General features: G+C 40.6%; 2 protein-coding genes across 3 annotated transcripts; both read right to left on the bottom strand.

Annotated features, from left to right (window-relative positions):
• Positions 1-1,017: 1,017 nt before the first annotated feature.
• fem1c (fem-1 homolog c) lies at positions 1,018-8,571 on the bottom strand. The gene is made up of 6 exons (XM_026343431.1): positions 8,028-8,571; positions 5,108-5,277; positions 4,812-5,000; positions 3,969-4,480; positions 3,251-3,427; positions 1,018-3,102 (listed from the first exon to the last, which is right to left on the bottom strand). The coding sequence occupies exons 1-6, from the start codon at positions 8,569-8,571 to the stop codon at positions 2,838-2,840; spliced, it is 1,857 nt and encodes a 618-aa protein (XP_026199216.1). The 3' UTR covers positions 1,018-2,837.
• Positions 8,572-9,944: 1,373 nt separating this feature from the next.
• On the bottom strand, positions 9,945-14,550 carry tmed7 (transmembrane p24 trafficking protein 7). 2 transcript variants are annotated; one of them, XM_026343916.2, is made up of 4 exons: positions 14,474-14,550; positions 13,960-14,119; positions 13,215-13,460; positions 9,945-12,171 (listed from the first exon to the last, which is right to left on the bottom strand). In XM_026343916.2, the coding sequence occupies exons 1-4, from the start codon at positions 14,533-14,535 to the stop codon at positions 11,935-11,937; spliced, it is 705 nt and encodes a 234-aa protein (XP_026199701.1). In that variant the 5' UTR covers positions 14,536-14,550; the 3' UTR covers positions 9,945-11,934. The 2 variants fall into 2 exon arrangements, with proteins under 2 accessions (XP_026199701.1, XP_026199702.1); XM_026343917.2 differs by having other exon boundaries at positions 13,960-14,165; positions 14,474-14,507.
• Positions 14,551-15,209: the final 659 nt, after the last annotated feature.

The raw sequence follows: 15,209 nt of genomic DNA, 5'->3' as shown, positions 1-15,209 counted from the left end.
ATGTAGCTTTACTTAGTAATAAACATTAGAGCTAAGAATGATGGGAAAATCAAAGTCGGGGGGGATCATCATCATCATCTGGGACTGCGAGTGGGAAAATTCCGACCCATTAAGATCATGAGCGTCACTAAAGATCGTGCATAATTGGATTAAATTTCAACCTGTCAACCTGCTGGTGGAGGTCGAGTCAAAAGTCAGTCAGGTTAACCAGAATGTCAAGATTATTACTTTGCAATCCATCAAATAGTTGTTAACATTTCAGTCTGGGTCAAAGCGGTGGACTTCATCCATCAACACAGTCGGTCTAAATACACGTCGACCTCCCCGTCCCATTGGTGACTTGTTGCCCCACTGAAAAAGGTAAATCTTTAAAACTAGGTCAACACCGTTTTATTTCTAAACTGGTTGGATTCTAGTAAATAGAGCGTTTCTCTTGGACCATTTTAAGCTGTGTGCTAATTATAAATTTGTAACAAATCAAGGTCTTACTGTGCTCTACAACAAAGCTGGAATCTGTGTTTCGCTGCTTGTAACGTGGCCAAAAGCGAAAACACATCTCGTCAGTTTCTGTGACAGTGAGTGGGTAAATATTTTCCAACCATCTCTAATCATGACCAAACAGTCCAGTCCCAGTTTTCTGCAGAGCGCCTAGTGAGCCACTTCTGCTCCTTTATTGCTTTAAGCAACAAGTATTGAGCAAACAGGCAATAAGTCAGCATGTGTTTATTTGGGACAGCTCTTGGAAGCACATGAGCAACCCCTCCCTGCAATGTCAAAGGCTACTCTGGACACATTCCAGTCCAGAGGGATCCTCAATGCACCCGTTCCCAGCTCAAGTATCTGGAACAAGTACACTGCTCAGTGACTGTGCAGTAAACAGCAGCAGGAGACTGGACTCAAATCTGTGTAAATCCATTATAATACAAAACCATTTGACCTTTGCCTAAGAAATAGTTTTTCCTTTCATTTTAAAACTGAAAAAGTTCAAATAAGAAAATAAGACATCTGGACAATGAGACGAGTGCAACATGGGTTTATTGTTAAACTGGTTATTAAGACATGAACTTGATTAATGCCATATCAAATCTTAAACTCCACTGTAGTAAAGTGCAGATTCAAATCAAGTTGCCCTGGGAGTCCTCATACATTTTCTATGTCTGGTTTGGAATTGTCAGGTTAAATAGACTGCAATCTGAAATCCTATGAATTATGAAAAGCCCTTTTTTTCCCCCCCCAACCCACCACACATCTAAAGCTAATGTGCAAACAAGATAATTCACAAAGCTTTACTATGCTGTACGTCGAGGCCGTCCACCCCACTTCGTTTGCGTCTTCAGTTCTTGTACAATTGGACGACAGCTGAACAAAATGTGCAGAACTATCCTAGCTGTAGTTTAGTTTGGAGTCTAGGCGTTCTCATGAAAGGTTTGCTGCAGTGATTGGTTGGTTGATATGCTGCTGATGCTGCACATGCACAAGGTGATAACCTACCCAGACTTTTCTTCTTTGATCAAAATAATGGAAGAAAACAAAAACAGAACAACAACAACAACAAAAAAAAACAATGGCAATTTAAAGGTCGGCCATGTGTGAATATTAAGAGGTCACTTCTGAGTACAAGCCTGCACACTCCAGCAGTTGTAGACAGTTTGGCCACTGTAGTTTCTAGTGGCAGTCATGTGCATTATGGAATCTCCATGAGTGCCACTTCCAACTCGTTCTCAATTTATCCAAGCTCAGAAACACTCCGCATACAAGAAACACCATGTGGCACTCACTCCTTCACACACACGCACGCACGCACGCACGCACAGACATCACTCACGTGTATTCACGCTTACAACAATCAGTACAATGGTTTTGCACCCACCTCCTTCTTTAAGTGAAGCAGGGTGTTACTGAAGGAAACGGCAGCAATGAGGTAAACACCAAAACTCGTGAGATATTGCACAGACAAGTGCCGGCACAGAATACAACAGTCTCTACAACAGCCTAGCCTGTGCATAGGAAGAATAAAGCACTTATGGTGTTCACTCACACGCACTCTCACACACACTCTAAACCCTTCTTGTAAAGCTTTGTTATATACTAAAGTGGGAACAACAAATGGGTCTAGAAATCACACCACTTGGCAGATATCCAGATTGCATGACAATAAATGTATTGTAAGAGTAGAAAAAAACCTAATGGTGACTGAGTTAGGGTCCATGACTGTTGGCAAAAGTGACGGGACAAACAAAAAAAATATAACCTGAAGTCCCAGCATATGTAGAATTGCCTCAATCCTTGCTTTGAGAAGAGAGTAGCAGGCAAAGTTGAGGCTGGGTCAGAGCCAGCATGGAGAAAAATCTCTCAAGTTTCATTCAATAAATAGCATTGTGGAATATGCAAAAAAAAAAAAAAAAATCAATTTCTCTAAAGCAAAAATATGTAAACCCTTTGCTCGGTTCATCTAGAGTTACAACCGTGTCTGTCCATGTTGCAGTCCTCTCCTAATACATGCCCACCGATCGGGCTGTGACCAGCTGTGGCTTCATGAAAGAGGAAACAGGAAGAAAACTGTCACTCATTCCTCCATTTACTCCAATCATTTGACCGTCCAGAGTGGATGAGACAGTACGTTTTTGTGCACACCAATCTTCAAGTTCATACTCTCCAAACAGTTTGAATTTGCATTCCTTTACCCACAAAATGATGCCTTTTATCCCCTCAAACACGTTGTGGCTCAGGTGTTAAACTCTAACGCTCCACAGTCTGTGCAGTCCACTCGTTGTAGTCACAGCCCCCCCCGTCTCTTTTCATCCACCCATCCATTCCCCTCTACTCCTTCATGATCATTATCTGTGGAGCAAGACAAAGGCCTCTAGTTTCTCTGGGATATTTCCCCGGTAGTTGAGGCTGTGCTTGACGATAGCTCTTGCGGCTAGGCACTGTAGAGTGGTGTGGTTGATGGGCTGGATGACATTCCTGGCCAGCTCCTTCTCGTCCAGGAGGTCGCAGGCCGTTTGTTGGAAGGCGTTGGTGCTATCAAAGTGAGTCCCACAGGAAATCAGCAGGTTCATAATGTCAGGGTGACCATTCGATGCAGCTATGTGAAGGGGGCTGAAGGGGATATAGATAATAGAGATTAGATACCGCACAGCATATACAGTCCCATATACACTGGAACAGTAAATAACCACTTTCCAATAAATTGTTTCTTTACCATTTACAATAAAAACAAGGCAGGATTTAATACAAACAAACAGACCTGTTGTCATCTTCGTCTCGGCTATTAACATCTGCCCCACACTCTAGCAGGATGGAAGCGACTGTGAGCGAGGGGAACTTGCAGACAGGATAGCGGCCCACACAGGTGGTGTTGCGGTCGACGGCCAGATGTAGAGGACTGTAGCCGTTCTTACCACACGGCTGAAGCTTCAGGAATCTGGAGATTTGAAAATGTTTTACTTCTCAGTCAGGAAATAGCAACATGGTAAAGTGGATTAGGGATATTGATATAGATATATCATCCACAAAGTGAGGCCTGAGAGTCCACCCCCCCCCCCCCCAAAACTAACAAGTAGAAGGTGACAATGACAAATTAAAAAATATCTTCATTTGTATGATCCTCTGGAACAAACTCACATAGACCTGGGGCAGATATTTTAAGTACCAGTTGTTGAGTTCAACTGACACCCTTTTTGTGGCTGAAAAGAGGCTGTAAATGTGCTCTGGGACTCTAACTGGCACAAGTTCACGTTGCCAAAGCAAATGTGTGGCAGAGCATGACAAAGACATTTTCAGAAATGGGGTCAAGAAAAATTATAGATAGTGAAAATTTCCTTTACCCTTAAAATATCCATGTTATATTGTACTAAATTACACATAGATACATTCACACACTGACCCTGGCCACTTAAGAAATGAGTTTATCCTCACTGCAGACAAATCGGTGCTTATATAAAGTACGTTATACAGGAACACACCTATAGATGGTTTCCTTCTTGAAGTGGTCTTGCTCTGCAGTACACGGCACCTTCTCTAAAAGACAGATGAGGTGCAGAATGATTGACAGGGCCTTGCTGAGCTGGGCAGGATCAGGAGGCATCGGTCCACTTTGTTTAATCGCTCGCTCAATCTCCAACACGCTCTTCGACAGGATGCCCATCAAGTCTTCAAATGACACAGACGTTCCCAGGAGCCCCTTGGCTCTGTCCTGCAGCATGAAGGAGAAGAGCTCGGCAAACGACAACAGGCTGGAGGCGGTCATGGGGCTGAGGGGGTCCAGGTTGCTCTGCTGCATATCCAATGCATACTTCCACAGGTTGATGCAGCGCTCAAAGTTCCCAGAGTCAGCATACACCGCACCTCGGTAACGAATGTAGTAAGACGTGTCTGGATGTTGTGGACCGAGGATTCTCTCACGGATGAGCAAAGCCTGCATGCGCATCTCATCCGGGTCAGATATCAGTCCATCCAGCTCTTCTCCATTTGTTACCTATGGAAGAAGACGCACAGGTTGAGACACGGTGAGGCTTGATTACACTGTGCTTAATGCTTTTCTGTTTCCATAGTGCCTGAAAATCAGATTTTTTAATGTAAGTCCAACGCGTTTAATTTTTTGTTCTCGTCCTTCACAGAAAATGCACAAAATTCCAGCTCGTCTCCAATACTAGAGAGAGTGTGACTTCAAAGGTTTTAGCTGGATAACTAATTTAAAAGCAATCACTGTTGAAAAGTACGCGTTTCCCGTCAGCTATAATAAAAATTACAAAGCATGCACAGTGAGTTATCAATTCAGAATGGTGCCAGGTAAAAAGAAGACTCACCTCTCTGGCGTAGTCATATGCCATGATCAACTTCTTGGGTTCCGTTTTATGGATAATGTTGTTACTGTCCATGTACCTGAGGTCCATTGCTCTCTTCCAGTACTTTAAAGCTCCAAGCAGATCTCTCTTTTTGTCCACAAATGTGGCTCCTAAAAGCTCCAGGGCGTCGATGCGTTCCGTGTGGCTTGTCTGCAGAGAAGCGATCATTTTATCTGATGTCTTCAAGATAAATATTTAATAGATGTGTACCACAGCATATCTATACGGACACATCTGTAAGTAACAGAAGGCCTCACCTGCTGGTGCGTTGTCAGGTAGTCTACAATGTTAGTGTGGCCTGTGACGCTGGCGGAAAGAAGAGGCGTCATCCCATAGCCGTCCTGCTCCATGGTTGCGCCATACTGCAGCAACATTCGCATGATCTCCAGACTGCCCGACTCGGCACAGTCATGAAGTGCTGTGTTGCCTGTGAACAAAGAAAACATGACTTACAATAGGGTACAGAATATTATTTACATTCAATGAGAACCCACTAAAGAGAGTTTGTTGCTGCTATTACAGCAACAAACATGTACAACAAAACATGTAGAAAAAACAACAAAAATAACGTAATAATTATAATAAAATTATATAAATTAATAGATAACTAAAACAATTTGCTGAGAAAGCAGAAATATTCAGGCTGTACGGACTCATCTGTAGGAGGCTGGAATGAATCATATAAAAAAAAAAAAAAAAAAAAAACAAAACAAAACTGAATTTAGATTTAAAAAAAAAAAAAAAAAAAAAAAAAACTGTCAACATTTTCTCAATAAAGCCATCAATTGTTATATAAAAGCTACAAAACATCACACTTTCACACACTTTTGTTTATGCATTCAAAAGGCTAACCAGATGACACCAGGATAACCATCAGCCATTTGTTTGTTAAGTGCTCAGTCTACTCAATGACTCCCTGTTCAGGTAAGATGTGTCATGCTCGCAGTAGCTGTAGGCATTTCCCCGACATCTCCGTCACTCAGATCTACCATTCCTTGGGATATGTCAGTTGCTGAAACCTGGACCCATGCAGTGTGAGAAGTTTTACAACTATTTATAGTTGGAGAAAAAAAAGTGATTCCTTTCTTTCACTTTCACTCATATGTGAAACCTGTGCAGTCAGTGATCTGAGGCAGCCATCAAAACAGAGTGTACTCTGAATGATCTAACATGTAGTCATGTTCTGATTAGTCCTGTCGGAGCAGGCACAAAATGTCTGAAGGAAGAGGAGAGAAAATTCAGTACGTCCGTGAGAAATGAGAGTTTTTTTTTTATAAATTCAAAAAACACACACAAAAAAAACTTAACACTAGATACCTGTAATACGGCCGTCATTATACCTCTTTACAGTGTTTCATGTGTAAACAAAAAGACGGTAAGCGCCCACACAAAGCATTTTAATTAACACTTAAGCAGGTAGTTTACTCAGAAGTTAAGGACTTGTGGAACAGTAATGCACGTCTGTTTGGTTGAGCACTATTAAACCAGACCTCAGCTCGCCTAATCCTGTCCTGTAAACATTTAATTAAAATAGGTCAGTTGTTCCAGGAAATTACAATCAAATTATCAGCAAAAACACTGTTTGGAAATGTTTTCAAAAGGAGTGTAGTTGAAAAACACACTTGTGGAAAAATGTCTTCAAGTAAATAAAGTCAGTGTCTCATAACACATGTGTAACATTTCCTTTCTGTCCCTATTTGCCTGTGTTTTCAGTGTAACACTCTTGTGTAATGCTGGTTTGCTTTCACTTGCCTCTAGAATGACCGCTCTCTCTACACTAGGGCTAATCCATATTCCAGCAGGCAAGACCAAACAGGGTTAGTCAGGGATTAAACATTATTTATACTCTTTAGCTTCAGCCAAAACTACATTGATCACATTGTTATTTTAACCGAAGGAGACTGTTGACAAAACTTTAAAGGGAAGCAGCTAAGTTAACCCTAGAAAATGTGTTGATGTCATAGTTTTAGGTGGTTATCTTCTTTCAAATTAATAATAAAAAAAGATACAGTGATTGTATTATTTTTCAGATCTGATAAACATTGTTAATCACCCCGTTGACATAAAGTTGGGCCTTTCATAAAAAACAGCTGTCACTGGTTATTAAAGAAGCTTAGAAATCCTCAGCATGAACCTTGAAAGTGAATTTAGGAACTCACTCATTTAATTAACTGAGAAGTGTTGGTTTGCCTGAAGATTGATAGAGCTGACTGTAGCCTGATTAAAGCAGTTCAATCAGCTGTACAACATTAAAACTGCATGGAACCAGAAGTCAGTGAAGACATTGGTATGGGGCAGATGTGATCATGCTTACATGCTCCTGTCAAACGCTTAGCAGCAGCGTTTTGGACCAGCTGTTGACAAGAGACGGGCAACTGCATGATTCCTGTGTTTAATATTCTGATCTCGACCAATGGCAGTGTAGGTGCACTCCAATGTGTGCAAACAAAAACATGTGCCTGCTTCCAAGAGGATTAACACAGAAACCATGCACATAAATACTCAGGAGTATGACCAAAGACAATAAGCATACAGATAATAGAGGAGTGGGTTATGATACTTCTAAAGAGATTAATAAAAACTTTTCAAATCTACTATAACAAACATTTCTAACTACCATACACATCCACACATCCAGCTTTCTTACACATTACAGTGAACAAGTGTCTGATACTGAATTACGTAATGCAAGACATCACTGTACTGATTTTCTATTCAAGCAATCAAGGTAGTCTGTTGTGCAATGTATTAAAAATAAAAACAAAAAACAAACATATGGACAGTGGTCATCGTGTCTTTTCCTCTTTTAAATGCCATCTAAAGAGAAAACATGATCTTCAGACACACCCACAGATGCGTCCAAGTTGACGTAGTGAGTTTCGAAGCTTTCCATTGTGAAACCTTTCAGTCACATTATTGAGCTGAGTCATTTCACGTGGAAATATTTAAATGCTTTAATGATTACACCATTTTGTATATATTTAGGGCTTATTAAAAAATAAATTGAATGGGATTTATGAGGTAATTTCATGTGTTTTATATGTCACAAAGATTTATTCAGTTCAAACTAGATAACATCTAAAACCTCTAAGCTGCAGAGATTGTTTCTTTGCCTCTGGGGGGTCAGAGGTCGTATGACGACAGGAGGTCACAGCTGTCAGTCTGTTCTCCACTCACCTTTTACACTTTTCCTGTTGACATCGGCACCTTTCTCCAGCAGGTACTGTGCTATCTCCTTGTGTCCCTTGTAGCAGGAGATCATGAGACACGTGTGTCCGTGTCTGTTGGCCACCTCCAGGTCAGCTTTGTGCTCCACCAGGTATTTCACGATGTCCAGGTGACCGTCAAAGCAGGCTGCTCTCAGAGGGGTGGAGTTGGTCAGGGTGGTGCTGTTGACAGACGCTCCGTGGCCCAACAGGGACTGGACCACCTTCAGGTGACCCGCCGCCGAGGCTGCCCAGAGAGGGGGTGCCCCCTCGATTGTTTCCCCGTCAAAGTTCACCGACCCGCCGACCTCTACGGGTGCGCTACAGCACTCCAGCAAATACTCGACTAGGTCCAGGTGGCCGTACCGGGCCGCCATGAGGAGCGGGGTGGCCCCGTTCGTCTTCTCGCCCATCAACTTGGTCACCTCGTATCCATCTTTGTTCTCCAACAGCTTCTGGAGCAGCCGGAGCTTACCGTCCCGGGCTGCGTTAAAAACTGCTGTCTTTAAATCCATTTCTGGAAGTTCAATTAAAAAACAAAAAAAAACAAAACAAAAAGCAGAGATGCCCGTGAAACAGTCGGTTACCGACAAGAGGTGAAGCGCAGCTGTGGACAGGTGGAGCTCGGACCCTTTGTTTACAACGAGCTCCGACTTTCAAGCTAAAGCTAACGCTTCGATCAAAGCCAGCGGCGACTCGTGACTGTCGAAACTTCAGCTTTCACAAACTGGCATCGGCGGCTTGTTATGTGAATCTTTAACTCTATTTATAACCCAGTCGTTTGAGACGGCCCTTGGTCCAGTAATACATTAGTCGCCGAGTTAGCAATGCGGCTAGTCAACTTCCTCGGTGAATTTAGCTAACCGACCCTCGCGTACGTTACGTTAGCTCAACTACTCACTTCACCTCTTTAGCGATCAACCGATACTCATCCACCGACATTTCCTCGCCTCCAAGAAGCTCTCCCTCGTTAGACATGATTCACACGCTTGTCATTATTCACCAACAAACCCCTGAGGTATTATTAATTTTTTCTTTCCGAGGGCCGAGACGTACTAATCCACCCCCACCCGTCACCCCGTGCTGGTGCTAGCTTAGCCTGGGAAAACGACGTTCGGCCACAAACACAGATAAAAGGAAACATAAGGGAAATCCCCGATATCCAAGCAGTTTTTTTGTTTCGCACACACGCCGACAAACCAACCACGGACGTTTCCCCCTAGAAGAGCGGATGATAGCCGTCCGTGTAGCCACTCATCAGGCTGGCACGACAGTCGTCTCAGCGAAAGGGAAGGTAAATAGGGAAGGCTGTCCACCCACGGCTCCACCGGATGATCACGACTCGGTTTCTGTCAAATCGCAAACGCAACGCAGTCTTTTCTCTCGACCAGAGCGAATGACTGACGTGTGGGCGACCAATCACAGAGCAGACAGACTGTTAGTGACCAGTAAAAACAACACCAGGGAATAAAACACCCTGTTCAGTGAGAGGTACCTTAGTCTCTACATGAACCATCATTTAGGGGAAATAAAGAAACCTAATCTTCTGTCATCCATGAGGCGTGTTTTCAGATGTAAAGAAATGCTGCTGGCTGTGATGGCCTTTATTATACCACTCCCTGCAGGATAAAAGCAGCATTACCAGAGGTTGTGCCCACAAACCTGTGTGTGTCCAGACATTTTATTGGAAAGGCTATTGAGCCAACTCAATAACTTAATGAGCCCTCTGAATGTCTCAGATTTGTGTCCAAAAAATACCTGTTAGTACTTAAAGGGGAAATGCACCACCTGCCAAAACTGACAACACATGGTGAGAAGGGGGAAAATTACAGTATAACAAAGGAAGAAAAGCAAATCAGGGATAATAAATGGCAAAAAATCATAACAATAGTTTTTGTCTTTTAATCTGTAAATGCAGTGTCACTGGAATCAGGTGTGACCAAGTTACACAGTTCAATAAGTTCAAACAGCACTGACTTTTTGGTCTCCAGTCAGGTCTAAAATATCATATTAAATTAAAGTCAGAATTCTCACGACAACAGTGACGTCTTCTAACTTTGCCAGGTTGTCACATCCCAGTTACAGTTATCGATGTTGTGAAAATATTCTGCGTTATCCTGTATTATACTCATGTTTGGTGGATAGTGAGAGAAAAATGATGCTGGCAGGTTGAACTGTGCCTACACTTACTACATCAGCAGAGCTTCCTGTAAAATCACATGGTGTCAATATCTTAATAACATTTTCTTTCAGTGCTATTTAAGCCAAATCTCCATGTTTATTTTGAAAATGAACTGAGTAATTGGTGAACTAAATTTCAAATTATAACTACAACTCGAAGTTTCTAGAATTATTTTATATTTAAGCAAGACTTTGCAAAACAACATGAATTTTACAACAGTGTTGCATAAAACCAAGAGGACAACATCAGCCCACAAGATAAATAAGCTGGTACACAACAAAGGCAGAACTAGCTACAACACTGCAAGAGAACCTGTGAAAGACAAGTTTGCGCATTTAAAACTGCTGGTTCTGCCACAACAAAACATGTCTGAATATTAACATTAGTTACATATATATTCTTTTGTCTCCCTCACCAAATCACAAAAATATAATAACAAACCCAATACTTCAACCTAGACATGGTCAATCTAAAGCTTTAACCTGATGAGTAATTGAGCAAACTGAATAAAAGACAATGCATAAACTAACTTGAATTTTTTTAACACACTGTATCTGCAGTTACTCAAGGGAGCTCGTCTGCATCCTCAACTTCAAGCCTTCAACCCAAAAAACTAACCTTTGTACAACTGTTTCAAGCTACTATTATATTAAACAACAGCTCACTCTGTACAGCAAACCCTCTAATGACTAATCTAAAATGACAAACAATATCTAGCCTTTCTCACCAAGTGCAGTGAGGTCTAACAGTAACAAATGTCCAAATGCAATCCTTGTGAAAGAGGATTCTTAGTTTTGCCAGGTATGCCAGTTTTAGAGACCCAATACTCTGCAGATAAGGACAGACATCTGCAGCACCTTTACATTATAAATACATGTAGTTATGATTTCTAATCACTTTGTTATTTCAGTGCACACGTCTGGCTGAAAAACTGAAAAGATCAGGGAGACATAATAGGTGATGTGGGCTGAAAAGGACACAAAATAACACATTTAGAAATTACCCTAAATATTCACTACTTTAAGCCATTCATCTTCTATATTTTTACTATTCAACATCTATTATGAAAAATTACCTTTTGTTTTTTTGTTTTTTTTAAAAAGGAGCTCCAGTGACCATCTGTCTTTACATCAGGGGGTATAAAAGTGATAAAGAGTCCTTCTGACCCTTGCAACCATGTATTTATTTCAAAAGGACTACTCAATGTAGGAGTGTTTCTCACTGTTGTGTTTTAATCCTTTTTAAACAACAATGGCACAGATCAATAAGTTAAATCTTCCTTAAGATTGAAAGATATTACAATGAAAGAGGCAATTCATGTTGGTTTTTAGGTTATAGTAAAAATATGGAAAATGACTGGCCTTATCCTTGGTGATTTGCTTTACCTAATTTTTTCTGACCAGCGTCTTGAACTGCTTCCAATACAGATAGTTACAATCAACATAACCAAGTCTTTCTTCATGTTTTTTTTAAACCCTCAAACAAAATTTAACCACATAAAACCCTTCTGCTAAAGGCTAATTTGCATAAAGTTTATAAGAATGGCAGTGCTGAAAGCGGAGGACATGTCAGATTGTACGACCTGGCAGTTTGATATGATCCAATTTCAGATCAGCACTGCTGTTCAAATCCACTCTATGCGCACAAGCCCAGGTACAGATAAAGTGATGAATCAGATGTCAGAGCTCAGAGGCTGTTATGATCCGACACGTGTTGTAGTGGTTTTCTTGTCAGAGAAGAAGCTTCTCAGCAGGACCACCTGGCTGATGCTGACCACCAGAAGGATAATGGCTTCTCCAATGGACCAGAACGCAACACGGGTGTTGAGGTCCTCTGCGCGACTGCGGCCCTGAGCCTCATGGAGGCGGAAGTGAGTCTGATAGTCGATGACCGACTTCAGGGCCTCGTGGATGGACACACAAGCTGATTCCATCTGGAAATGGTAAAACATTGAGCCCAAGACATTTACAAAACATCTGGAAACAATAATAAAACATCACTCTGACGAACTAAAACGATACTCTGACTAACAGTGAATGTTAAAACATTCTCAGGCTTGTAAAATGAAGAGACTTATATTTAGGAAGGATATATAAATGAATTAGTTTATGGCTCTTAAACGTAACAACATTAAACATTAATTTTGCTAGAAAAATATTATTTGTAAGAAATATTTTTTACACTTTGTAATAAAAATATCAAATCACAACAGATTGTGGTAGTGACTGCGAAAATATAGTCATAGACCTTTTATTAACACAGTTAACCGCAATGTATTTCCCCTCAAAACTTAATGAGGTTAAAGTAAAGAAACAATGTGCAAAAGGCTTCAATACCTAAAAACGAATTATTTATTTATGTGATAATCCTGCAGTTATAATCACCCTAGCCTAATCTTAAGTTTTCCAAGAGTTATTTGGTTATTAGAAAACAAAATGTACTATGCACAATAAAACATGTTAATAACAATAAAATATGCAAAAACAGCATGAAATGCACCACTGACAGTAATTGCAAGTGCAAAATAAAATAATGTCCTTATGTAGTTAAACTAGGTGATGCTATGATGGGAGGTGCAAAGAAAACTTTAATATTTAGCACTGAGACACTGTCTGCTTTAATTATCCTATCTTTAAACGTGTGTAGAGTTTAGAAAACTGTGATCCAGCTGCACAAAGAAAATTAAATAACTGTAGTTGCTGCCAAATGAGCTTTAACAAAGCACTGAATTTAGGTTGTATTCATACTTTTGTAAACAAGCTATTTCAGTTTTTCCATTCTTATAATATACGTTGATGATATAACATTGTATTTCTATTTGTTTGATTTGGCATCTACAACACAATAAGCAATATGTGAAGGTGTCTCAATACTTTCTAAAGCCAATGTAAGGTGAGCTTCTGTAACAGGTGCAATAAAGAATACAAAAACAAATAAAACGGATACATGTTTAAACAAACACAGACATGCACTCACCTGAGTAAGAGCAGTGAGTCTGTTCTCATTGGGGAAGAGTGGAGGGTCGTCGCCAACCTGGAAGTCAAAGTAAACCGTCTTGTGTGTGAAGGTGGAAAATTCATTGCTGAAGCAGAACTTGTGGGTGCCATTTTTAGCTGCTGTGAAGGTAAAGCTGTCATATTGTTTCTTCATCTCCTTGTAGAGTGTAGTGCCATCTGGATCCTCCAAACGACAGTCCACATCATAATGGCCGCCAGTCACCACCTAAATAACCATAATAATATCAATTTATTCAGTAACATAATTACACAATCATTTATTTATACTAGCTATTATGCTTTTTGTCAGAAAATAAAAAAGAGAAGTGATAGACAGCGAAAGGGCACTCTGTCCACTTTACACCTGTACAATCTAATGCAATTCATTACAGCAGCTCGGCCATGAATTCTACTCTTACATGGTTATAAATTCGTATCTTTTGCTGCTATGCTATTATTATGTTGTATTTACATAAACGAAAGGGCCAAAAACACGTCTTAATATGTCTGTGTGTATGTATGTACAGTATATAAATACATCCATAATTACAGTGGGAACAGAGTAGTGTTAGTTAGTAATATTCATTCGGCTTTGAGGCTGTTTCTAGACATTGATTAATCTCTGAAATCTGATATTATTCTCAGGAGGTCGGCCTGGATTTGGCTCACTTCTCTGAAACTTCTATGTATTTCGATGATTAGTAAGGTTGGCCAAAAGAACGCACCTGAAATTCTAGTGTACACTTTGTACCGATGATGATGTCCTCGTAGAAACACTGCTTGGCGTTGTCCGGTAGCTCAAAAGTTAGCTCTGAGCTCAGCACCCACCCACAGAGCAGCTGGGCCCACAGCACCTGCAGTAGCAGCCGAAACGATCCGTACATCCTGAAGACCCACAATTAACAGCTTCACAGTAAAAAACAGTGCGAACCTGGTGAAATAAACATTAACAAGCGTCAACTAGCTGGGCTCAACAACTAGGGTGGTTAAAAAAACAAAAATGGTGACAAAGCAAACCCGGACATTGTTGGCAACGACTAGTTGTTAGCTTAAAGCTAAGTAGCTAGTTGGCAAGCTTTCATATTTTATAGACAGAAAGCTACTAGGACTTGTTAAATTTTTCAATGTTTAGTCTATTCGAGTATTTAGGGCGCATTCTTTGCTACTGAAGTAAATGTAAATTGAAAGGCTGACGTTTCTTAATTCATTATTTTATCTCAGTCAGCATTAGCTACTCACCTCAAAGTGCTCACCCGGATGAGACTAATTCTAGGTAACGTATCACAAACGTGAGACGACATTGGCTGTCATCGGTTAAACCCCGCCCCTTCCCCTATCTCATTGGTTAAAAAGCGAAAAGGCGGGGCCTGCGTAAGATTACGTAGGCACGTTCACACACGTAGGAAGTATAACTTCCCATTACAATACACAGTCCAACGTGGCTGACTGTGAGCTGCGTTTGAAAACCATATTGTGTTACACCATCTCATACATATACATAAACGCGGGTGTATTGCAACCGTGTAAAGGGGTTGAGGGTTGAGTTTAGGTGTGCAGATTAGTACTATCAAACATACTGTCAATATTATGTTTTATGTTATGCCATATCACACTGAATATGAAAATGTTTGCACAATATTAAAGGCATCTGATCCTAAGAACTTGTGTAGCACAGTGGTGGATAAATAGTGGTCTTTGAGCCAATTCTAGCCCTCCAAAAACAAATATATGGCCCCTTGATCTAAGCTAAAGATTTCAGTTTAACAGCAATCAAAAATTGTAAAATATTTCACATAGACTGAAGATACAAGCTGGGTCAGCTAAAATAACAAAACAAACAACAACAACAAAAAAAAGCATAGTCATCAGTTTTGGTTGTTCTAAGTCCAGCATTTTAGTTGCAATTGGTTCACATCTTTGTATTCTTGGTCAAAACCACATTCTCTATGGTACTTATGCAGGCTAGGCCAAATTG

Source organism: Anabas testudineus, chromosome 9, assembly GCF_900324465.2.
Source record: "Anabas testudineus chromosome 9, fAnaTes1.2, whole genome shotgun sequence".
Lineage (NCBI taxonomy): Eukaryota > Metazoa > Chordata > Actinopteri > Anabantiformes > Anabantidae > Anabas > Anabas testudineus.
The sequence above is the reverse complement of the archived record's forward strand: the minus strand, read 5'-3'. Positions and strand labels throughout refer to the sequence as shown.

Excerpts from the sequence above, each read along its gene's own strand:
- fem1c (XM_026343431.1), bottom strand. The coding sequence starts at position 8,571 with ATGGATTTAAAGACAGCAGTTTTTAACGCAGCCCGGGACGGTAAGCTC. Across the intron at positions 5,278-8,027 it reads CAACAGGAAAAGTGTAAAAG|GCAACACAGCACTTCATGAC; the intron begins GTGAGTGGAGAA and ends CTTTGTTCACAG. Across the intron at positions 5,001-5,107 it reads ACCTGACAACGCACCAGCAG|ACAAGCCACACGGAACGCAT; the intron begins GTGAGGCCTTCT and ends GCTTCTCTGCAG.
- tmed7 (XM_026343916.2), bottom strand. The coding sequence starts at position 14,535 with ATGTCGTCTCACGTTTGTGATACGTTACCTAGAATTAGTCTCATCCGG. Across the intron at positions 14,120-14,473 it reads ATCCGGGTGAGCACTTTGAG|GATGTACGGATCGTTTCGGC; the intron begins GTGAGTAGCTAA and ends GTGGGTCTTCAG. Across the intron at positions 13,461-13,959 it reads AGTGTACACTAGAATTTCAG|GTGGTGACTGGCGGCCATTA; the intron begins GTGCGTTCTTTT and ends ATGGTTATTTAG.